We start from the raw sequence: 11,196 nt of genomic DNA, 5'->3' as shown, positions 1-11,196 counted from the left end.
AGAGCCTTGTAGAATTGTTCTATAGCTGCAGCAGACACACCCACTTTTTTCACAGATGGACAACCTGAATGGCTTTGGTTGTTTACACCACAACGCTTTTTGGCAGGATTTGAGAAATCAATTCCTGATCCCTCTTCGTACAAAGCCTTGCCCGCTTTCAAAGGAGGAAGTCCCCACTGTCTGGGCCCATCAGTGCAGCTTTTGTCTTCCAGATGTTTAACAGCAGAGTCTATTGCGTACAGCAGAGCTGTCACGTGGGAGCACACCTCTCCCAGGCCCGCTTTACATGTACAGTGGCCGCACAAGACTGTCCCATCCTTCTTCAAAGATACCCATGGTTGTAGTTGGGTTTCAGACAGTGACTGACTGTGATGCACCTACAATTACAGAAAGTGGCATAAATATATTATTCTTACATGTGTGATGTTATTATTTACTGCTGCAGTGACACCATAAATGCCCCTTGTGAATACATCTTAATCACTATGATAGTCAAATCTTAACATAGGCTACAGCGAATATAATCACAGATAAGATGATGGCTAGATGTAACAATTTGTGAATACTGATCACAGACACTCCGTGGTTTACTGGCTATGATGCACCTACAAATACAGAAAGTGGCATAGATACATTATTTTTACATGAATGTTATTGTTTAATGCTGCAGTGACACAATAAATGCACATTGTGAAAACTTTGCTGTGATTAACTGGTAGAATCTTAAAGGAGAACTCCGGTCAATTTTAACATTGAGCTCATTTTTTTGTACATTTGGAGTGCTGTCAATACAGAGAACAACGACAAAAATCGGTGTTGCCTACACCGAGTTATTCTATTTTTAAAATTTGCACCCTGTTGACTTCAATAGGGCAAGTAGTAAGCCTGCTTTTTAGCCTCTTAACATCCTTTGTGTCATTACAAGTGCACAGAAAATGTGAGTGATTCCTTCCGAGTGAACACGGGTGGATCTGACTGCAGTAGATGTTAGAGATATTAATAAAAACAAAGTTAATTCAGCCAGCGCTCATACCTTTGTTTACATCCTGTTTTCGGTGGAAGGCCATAGTAATCGATTGTCGAGTTCACGCGCGTGATCATTGGTAACTAAACATATGCGCGTGAACTCGACAATCGATTACTATGGCCTTCCACCGAAAACAGGATGTAAACAAAGGTATGAGCGCTGGCTGAATTAACTTTGTTTTTATTAATATCTCTAACATCTACTGCAGTCAGATCCACCCGTGTTCACTCGGAAGGAATCACTCACATTTTCTGTGCACTTGTAATGACACTTAAAGGATGTTAAGAGGCTAAAAAGCAGGCTTACTACTTGCCCTATTGAAGTCAACAGGGTGCAAATTTTAAAAATAGAATAACTCGGTGTAGGCAACACCGTTTTTTGTCGTTGTTCTCTGTATTGACAGCACTCCAAATGTACAAAAAAATGAGCTCAATGTTAAAATTGACCGGAGTTCTCCTTTAACATAGGCTACTGCGAATATAAATCACAGATAAGAAGATGTCTAGATGTTACAATTATATGTGGTTACTACGGATCACAGACACACCGTGATTTACTGTCTGCATGGATTAACGTGTGATCGATAATTAATGACTGCACTTCCCAGAGCTGGGATGCGTCCAGGCATCCATTAAAAAGCCACGGCCGACCATGTCCTCTAAAATCATAGGCTACGTGTTATATAAATATTTATCAAGAAATAACAGACCGCATTCTACATTAGAATTCAACCAAGTCATGTAATAATACAAAATAAACCATAGATCGATGTCTTACCTTTGCCATTATGAGGTACCTCCCCTCGCCGTTAGCGTAGCAGCGCGTAGCTGTAACCCAGCCAGCTACAAAGAACTGGTAAGCATCCAGACTTTTAAAAGCTTTCAGATCAGCACCAGTGTATGGGGATACCCCGTTAACCACATAGTGGTACAAATCGTGTGGGCCGAAGTCAGGCAGACTCGGCGATTTAATGAGGTCCGTGAAAACCGAGGGATGAAGAAGGTAAGGGTCGGTATCCAAACCTGCTATCTCCAACTTCTCCAAATATCGCTCTTTGTGAGCACCTACCAGATGCCCTACCTCGACCGATAACGGCAGTACAAGTTCTTCAATAGAAGAAGCCATGAAGTTTAGTGGTAACGTTATCTATTTTAATCTGTTTAAAACTAATCAAATTTCCCGCTCGTCTACTACTGCTCAGCCTGCGCGTCCAGTGATTTTGCCGTCCAGCATGGCGTCGTCACGTGGTCGTGGTCACGTGTTTGCAAAGGGTCTATTGACATGATGCTGCTGTACTTATTTAGATGAGGTGGTTAAATAAGATGAATGCCATTAGTGTTTTTTTTTTTATATATATTTTTTCTATGTTTTATCTTTATCATGTTGTGAGAACCAACAGTATTGTCTTTCAATAGAGCAGTTTCACAGGCTTTTATCATGTATCCTGACTCAAATAATGTGTTTCTAACAGCAAACACTCAGAATAAAGTGAGATGATCTGCTGATGATCCTGAATGGCTTGTTGAATGAGTGTTGATAGTCTGAGGCTCATCAATATTAACAGATCTGCTGAAAACACTCTTTATTTCATGACAATAGTTCCTGTTTTCACCTAATTTATTATGCTGATGTCTTCAGATCTCCTGTAAATTGACACTTAAAGCTCATTTCATTGGTGTCAACAGACTGAGGGGATTTGTTGGTTACTATGTGTACATTTATTTCTGAGTTTAACTGTTTTTCTTATCATTATTTATATTTGGGAGAATTTACATTATTATATTCTGTTGTCCATGAGAAAAAAAAAAAAAGCCTAACTGATATATTTTAAATTTTGGCAGATCAGCTCCTCCCACTTCAGTCACATCATCAGTGAAGCTCCTCCCACAGCAATTACATCATCAGTGAAGCTCCTCCCACAGCAATTCTCCAATAAATGCTGTAAATTCCCATCAGCTACAAGTGAAGACGAGCATCAGAGCATCAGGAAGAGCTGAAATCTGCAAAGACTGAGTTTATTAAAGAGGACAGTGAGAACATGAGTGATCCAGAACCCTGCAGAACGAAACACACTGAAGATCCTGAAGAACAAAGAGGTTGGTGTTTATTCTTCATTCATTCATGATGCTGAAGAACATTCATGTTAGAAACATTCAAGCACTTCATCTTAGATAAACAGTTAAACTATGAAATAGCTGCAAAAGTTTCTGTTTTTCTTTATTCAAATGGTCAGTAAAGGGAAGTTTCATATTGATTGTCAACATCAGTTCAAACTCCATTTAAATATAAATTTAACCATTCAACTGTTTTATTTTACATTTATTTTATATATGGTTTACAATTTGTAACAATTTGACCAGAATTTGACCTGAATTTTGTGTGTATTTTTACAAACATGTATAACAAATAATAATATTTTCCAAAATGTACAAATGTACAATCTACTCCACTTTACTGCAAACATTTGTGTTCTTTCTCACAGTGAAATTCACTTGATCTTGTGTTTCTTGTCACACTTTCACATGTGTGTGAAGTCAATGGAAGGAGAAGTTTAGTGTGAACGGCCCGTAATAATTAAAACGTTTTAGTAGTTTTTAACATAACTATATATCAATCTAAAAGTTGCTGTCAAAATATGGCAGTATTGTGTATTTTAATGTTAAATTCATGTTAAATAATTGTGTCATTAATCAAATGTATTTAATAGTTCTCACGACAGAAACATGGGATTTGTGCCTATAATGTTTAAAAATAATAACTGGAAGATCAGTGAAAAGTTTCAGGGACGTTTAATTAATTTATAAAAAGACAAATTATTGTAATATTTTAAAGCAGTTGTCTGTTACATCTGGGATCATTTTTATCACCATTCCCTCCATATTACTCTCTTTTAATTTTTATGATTATTTTGAAAATTTGTTTTTCTTTCATGTCAGACCCGATGGAAGAGAGCGAGGAGAGTGAAGAACTGAGTGAAGTGAAGGAGAAGAGTGAAGAACTGAGTGAAGTGAAGGAGGAGAGTGAAGAACTGAGAGAAGTGAAGGAGGAGAGTGAAGAACTGAGTGAAGTGAAGGAGGAGAGTGAAGAACTGAGTGAAGTGAAGGAGGAGAGTGAAGAACTGAGTGAAGTGAAGAAGGAGAGTGAAGACCTGAGTGAAGTGGAGGAGGAGAGTGAAGAACTGAGTGAAGTGAAGGAGGAACATCATGTCAAACCTGGAGAAAAATCTTTGAGTCGCTCAAAGACTAAAAAGACATTTTTAAAGAAAAGAAGAGCCAAGAAATCTTTCACCTGCACTCAGTGTGGAAAGAGTCTCACACGCAAACATAGTCTTGAGATTCACATGAGAGTTCATACTGGAGAGAAGTTGTTCTCATGTGATCAATGTGGGAATAGTTTCACAACCAAACAAAATCTTGAAAGTCACATGAGGATCCACACTGGAGAGAAGCCGTTCACATGTGATCATTGTGGGAAAATATTTATCTGGGCATCAAGCCTAAAGACACACCTGACAGTTCATACAAAGGAGAAGCCACATTCATGTTCTGTGTGTGGAAAGAGTTTTTCACAGCTGGATAGTTTACATAAACATCAGAAAATCCACACTGGTGTGAGAGAGTACATGTGCTTTGAGTGTGAGAAGACTTTTATTACAGCTGAACATTTAAAACTGCACCAGAGAATTCACACTGGAGAAAAACCTTACAAGTGTTCACACTGTGACAAGAGATTCAGTCAGTCAGCAAATCTGAAATCACATGAGAGGATCCACATCAGAGAGAAGCCGCACACGTGTGATCAGTGTGGAAAGAGTTTCTCTATTAAAATTCAACTGAAGCGACACATGAAGATCCATACAGTGGAGTGAAGTGTCTTTATTTGTGTATACATTAAAGGGTTAGTTCACCCAAAAATGAAAATTCTGTCAGTAATTACTCACCCTCATGTTGTTCCAACCGCGTAAGACCTTCGTTCATCTTCGGAACACAAATTAAGATATTTTTGATTAAATCTGAGAGCTGATCACTCCTCCATAGGCTTCTAGGTGACCGAAACTTGCTGGCCCAGAAAAGTTATTAAAGAGATCGTTAATATAGTCCAAGTGACTCCAGTGGTTCAATCTTAAGTATATCAAGCGACGAAAATACTTTTTGTGTGCAAAAACAAAAAAAAATAACGACTGTATTCCACTATTCATTTCCTTCTCTCTGGGCCTCTAGTTGGTTCACGTAGGTTCAGCGCGTCTGTATTATACGTCATCACGCATCACACACATGACCAGCGTCGGCCAATAGTGAGCCTACGTGGTGACGTGTAACACAGACGCGCTGCGCAAAAACACTACGTGAACCAACTAGAGGCCCAGAGAGAAGGAAATGAATAGTGGAATAAAGTCGTTATTTTTGGTTGTTTTTGCGCACAAAAAGTATTCTCGTCGCTTGATATACTTAAGATTGAACCACTGGAGTCACTTGGACTATATTAACGATCTCTTTAATAACTTTTCTGGGCCAGCAAGTTTCGGTCACCTAGCAGCCTATGGAGGAGTGATCCAGCACTCAGATTTCATAAAAAATATCTTAATTTGTGTTCCGAAGACGAACGAAGGTCTTACGCGGTTGGAACAACATGAGGGCGAGTAATTACAGACAGAATTTTCATTTTTGGGTGAACTAACCCTTTAAAAATAACTACAAAAAGTCATGCCTTTTAAAAATAAAGAAAACAACAGGATGCGGGTTCTGCAGTCTCTGTCTCCTTTCTGGCGCACGTGCCCAAAAATCAACCAGAACACAGCGAATAGACTACATGACGCACAGACTTAAGAAATATAGATATATAATCTATCTATAGGAACCGTTAAATGCATTATATAAGTCACTTTTGAATAAATAGCATTTTTTCAGATGATAAAGAAAACACGACTCATAGTCTGGAGAAAACGGTAGGCTGTTGTAAATTATTTCGCGGACCCCTCTTTGAGAACCACTGCACTAGAGGATGCGTTCCTTCCATTCGAATGGGAACTTCTGTTATTTATGACATACAATACAGCGTTGATACAACGATACTTACAAATCTGGCTTTGCTCAAGTTTCTCAATCCTCACTTTACTCACCATTTGTTGATAACAAACAAAAAACATTCTGTACCATTTCATAGTTGACCTGTTTTCCTAAATGTGATGAAGTGCGTGAATGTTTCTAACATGAATGTTCTTCAGCATCATGAATGAATGAAGAATAAACACCAACCTCTTTGTTCTTCAGGATCTTCAGTGTGTTTCATTCTGCAGGGTTCTGGATCACTCATGTTCTCACTGTCCTCTTTAATAAACTCAGTCTTTGCAGATTTCAGCTCTTCCTGATGCTCTGATGCTCGTCTTCACCTGTAGCTGATGGGAATTTACAGCATGTGACGCGCGTAAAAACAAAATGTTGAAGCGAAATTTACACGCGTCAGAGGCGAAATCCGGAGGCGAAAGTTTCGAAACCCGTTGGCGGCCATCTTTTTTAGATGTTTATCGAGCATTAGCATTAGCATTAATCGAGAGAGTCACCGCTCGTATATGCTCTGGAGAGCAGAAACAGCTGCGTAGGGGACATCGTCGCTGTACTCGGGTCCACCAGACCCTCCGGAGGGTTTCAGGAGTTTCACAATTTGCTCCAGGAGCTAGGTTTGGTGGACCTAACGGTGAGGACGCTGACGAGGACAGCGTAGGCCGTATAAGGCCTCGGCCTCGAGTGGTCGCTGCTTGACGAGCGTGCGCTGTACAGCCCGGCTCAAGGTTCACCCTCGCCCGCACGCATCTAATCTGTCATTTATTTTTGTTTTGATAATAAATGGAGCCAGCCTCCAAAAGTGAAACCTGCCCTGTGATTTTTTTTTGTTGTTGTTTTTATACACTAAATTGTGTTTGTTGTCTTTAACGTTACATAAGATTAATAATGTTTCATATAATCTAGAATAAATATGAAATAAATAGCATTCAAAACAAAATGAGTATCTCTCATATATTGAAATCGAGTTTTTATGTGAAAGATTTGCTTTGTTGTGCATTTTAGTCATATTACAATCAATCAAAATTTATTGAGGCCAAACATAAAATAATGCTGCGTTCCAGGCAACCTGTAACCCGTGTTTTTCCAACTCGTAACTGGGAGTACATCTATCTAGTACGAGTTCACGGGTGGGAAGTCACGGGTTTGACTGCCGTTCCAGTAGCCTGACTTCGTCATACTCATATTCTAGTCAGAATGAGTCTGACACTGCTCCATAGAGATTTGATTATGGGGCGTGTCTCAACCGAACCAGGAAAAAAAAAACTCTGCACTCAATTGGATAGACCTTCAACCAATCAGAGCAACGGAGTAAATGACACATGTTCTTCATTCATATTTTCAACCAACAAAATGTCGCGGTTCTCTGTTCCTCTTTTAAAATGAATGAGCTGTCGATATCCTCTATAACAGACGCGATGGCGGAATCTACACATGATGTTTCATAAACAAAGTTCGGGAGGAGCACGTACAAATAATCAATCCAATATCAACTTGTCATCAAACAATACCATGTCTAACGCTACAGAGGAAGCATATTCACTCTGTCAACTTACCTAACACTCCTTGACAGTTTTTCAGCATCCCTCGGTCCCTCCACCACCCCGAATCCTCACTCTTGTCTTGTTCTCTCACAACCAGGAATACGGGGGGAGTATGGCTACCGAGCCCACATCCCTCTCCTCGGACAGCACGTCATATACGCATATCTGACTTATTTGTGTGAACTCGTGAAATCTCACATACGCATTTATTCTATCTGACTTATTTGTAAGTGTGAACTCGTGAAATCTTAATTCTCCAGCTGCAGTCGTCTTTGTTGTAAACGAATTCAAATCAAGCGCTCTTTGGTGACGTCACGTGGGTGATTACGTAACCGCAGATCATCTGTCCATCATCGATTAAAGCCCGCCTTGGCAATTTGATTGGCTCGGCCTTTTGGGAGCCTGGCATAATTACTCCTCAACGGATCGAGTCCAGACCGAACTTCCCGACCAAAAAATGTAGTGGGCGGGGTTCGGGCTGGCACCCAGGCTACCGTTCCAGTGCACTTTCACGGGTATAAGGTTGGAAAAACACGGGTTAAAGGTGAGCAACACTGTGCATCATTCCAGGGAGTCTGTGGGGTTCTCTGACTCTCTTGCTCTTTTTACCATAACAAAAAAGAAAATGAAATATTATTTAATGACAGAAATCAAACACAAATTATTCTCTCACATAATGACCATTATGACCAAAAAAAAAAAAAAAAAACATCTGTCTGTAGGCCTACTGGATGCTGTTAGAAACAGTGAGTAGCTTACCTCAACCTGCATGTAAGTAACAGACAATATTAAAATAATCCAGTTTGATGCGTTCATTTAGACTGAATTTTGGCCATTAAATGACATCTATAGATACAGACTTTTTAATTCCCATCATTACAAACCTCAAAACCTATTGATTTAGTGATCACTGGATCTGTTTTGTAGCACTTTAATAACCCGTTTTACACGTCAACTTTATTTTGTTGTTGGCATATTTGTGCAGTTATGTTAAAAAATCTGCTGTTTTCATTGTTTTGAGATGATGATGTTAATTTATTTTAATAATAAAAATATATTTTAGGTTTTAATTTTTTTTTAAATCTGTCATTAATTTTTACAATAAAAATACATTGAGACTGTAAAGGATTGCCTTAAGGACATTTTTATGGTGGCTTTTGATCTTGCATCAAATAGTGAAGTGCATACTGTATGCAGACTTGCATTTCCAAATCACCAGCAGTAAATATTGTGCTAGTACTAGTATTGAACTACAAGAAGCAAGACAGTTGCAAGCCTTTGATTAGAGTTATGTAAAGCTTTTGATGGGACAGTTAGGTCCTAGAGATGTGGTGACAACAGCTGCACAGAGGGGGCCCAATTAGATTTTTTTGTCATGGGGCCCAAAATTCCTGGCGGCACCCCTGACCAAGGGCGCCGTAAAGGGGTGGAAGGTTAGGACGATTCTAAGGGCCCAGGCTGATTTAGGGCCCAGAAGAGCAGACCCCCTTTTTCTTTTCTTATTTCTTTTCTCTTTTTTATACATACATTAAATGTGCTAGGGCCCCTCATGCACTAAATGTGTATTTTGTCCGTTTTGACCATAGATTTAATATTTAAAAAACAAATAATGTATATACTGTTTCAGTCACACCCCTCCCCCTTACAATGGTTCATTCCACCTGCGCTGTCCGAGCTACGATCGCTAGTGTAGCGTCTCTTGCTTATTGCACTTGCTATGATGCAGCGCAGACAGTGACACACGCAGGCATGTCACGTCAAAAGTTAGGGCATCAAAAAAGGAAAGGAAAGAGAAGACAGAGAACGCCGAAGTCGACAGTATGTCACACAGTTTTTCAAAAAGAAAGGTAGCTTGCCCTATTCCTGTATTCCAAAACTTTCAGAGTTACTTATTTTTGTTGCTACATGACTTGCTTTTATCTAGCTAGCTTAAAAAAATACTGAATTATGATTTACATCCAACAATAATAACATCTCTGGGTTATCATGTCTCTACACCATAGACTGTAGAAAATAGCTACACAGATTCAGCGGCTGCTGCACACCCACGTCCTCCTTCTCCCCCCGTGCGAAATTCGCGTCCGATATTTTAGCACGTTAAAAAATAAATACAACCTCACGTTATGTCAATCACACTTGCACACTGCCTCCGAAACTTTCGTCCGTCAAAAAAAAAAAAAAAAAAAACGGATCGGGTTCGATTTTCTGGGTTTTTCGCATCCGTAACAAGGGTTTTGGTGTTTTGACAGTTGAAAGAGCCACAGAATGACGGATACGAAAAAGCGCATGCGAAAATTTCGGATTCAGTGTGCAAGGACCTTCAGCTGAACAAGGTGAGCCTGAGCGCGAAACTTCACGAAGATTGAAGCCTCTCAACACGTCTTATCTACTGTGTTCGCCACATGATGATAACTTTACAAAACAAAAAGTAATCTATACGCTTCAAAAATCACAAAATCAGTTTGCCGTGTGTGTCGTGTGTTCTGTGAAGTGACAGTGCTCGCTGCTGCTACGATCGATTATGTCAAACTTGATGTTCTTAATATGAATAAAATGCCCCAGAAAAAAATATAAAAAACTGAATAAAACATGTGTCTGTAGTAACCATTGGCTATAAGGAGTTTACAAAATAGATATTTTAATATTTTATATTATGAAAACTAAATAGGCCAATAGAAATAATATGGTTATTACGTGTGTGTTTGACTTATACAAATATTTATTTTTTCTTGTTTTTGTAGGCTTTGTACTCATCTTTAGACATTTTAACTACGCAATGTGCTAAGTATCTTTTTTAAAGTATACAGGGCATGTTTATTGGGTTAAATTTTATCTGTAAAAAATGTAGGGGGCCCAGAAAATTTGGTTTCCATAGGGCCCAGAATTTCTGGAGGCACCCCTGCCCCTGACTACAGCAGCATAATGTCATTATCTAAAATAAATTTTGATTTTGTAGTAACTACATTTATTGCACTAATGTTATTAGATCAAAACTAACAATGATCATAACAAACTCATTACAAGTTCAATGTGAATTATTTAGCCGTCTCTTTTCCAGTGTATTTTAATAATATGAAGTAACACATTTGATTTGTTAAAGGAGCATTTCACCCATGGGAACATTGATCTTTATTGAAAGTGGGTCATATATGTAGTCGAAATGTAAAATAAATTTCGAATTTGGTGCCTTCTTGACCGAGGAAAGACAGAAAGTAACTTCAGGACACATTTGTATGAAAGACAACAACTCCCACAATGCACCACATCTCACAGCTGCGCAAGCCACTCCCACTAATCCAGAACAGCATATCACTCATCCGTCCATAAGGCTAGCTACCACCGGAGCTTGAAATTCATTTCACACAAAATGTCTAGTTAGCTGGCGAACTCAATAGTGAATTAATCCTCATTTGTATTTCTTTCGAAATGGTGAATTATTGCATGGTAACGTTGCCGGAATGTTCAGTCAGATGCGGTGCGAAACTAGGATGGTTCACAACACAAACGTCCGTGTCCTCGTCTGATTCAAAGATTTCGTCCAGGATAAGTTGGATCGTTGAAATTC

General features: G+C 39.1%; 1 protein-coding gene across 1 annotated transcript; it reads left to right on the top strand.

Moving 5' to 3' along the window:
* Positions 1-3,968: 3,968 nt before the first annotated feature.
* On the top strand, positions 3,969-4,895 carry LOC307165988 (uncharacterized protein; the record flags this gene model as incomplete). The annotated part of the gene is made up of 1 exon (XM_079884075.1): positions 3,969-4,895. The coding sequence occupies one exon, from the start codon at positions 3,969-3,971 to the stop codon at positions 4,893-4,895; it is 927 nt and encodes a 308-aa protein (XP_079740201.1).
* Positions 4,896-11,196: the final 6,301 nt, after the last annotated feature.

The sequence above is a fragment of the Squalius cephalus genome (assembly GCF_949319135.1).
Source record: "Squalius cephalus genome assembly, chromosome: 1".
In the NCBI taxonomy this organism is placed as follows: Eukaryota; Metazoa; Chordata; class Actinopteri; order Cypriniformes; family Leuciscidae; genus Squalius; species Squalius cephalus.
This window is presented reverse-complemented; position numbering and strand designations above follow the sequence as displayed.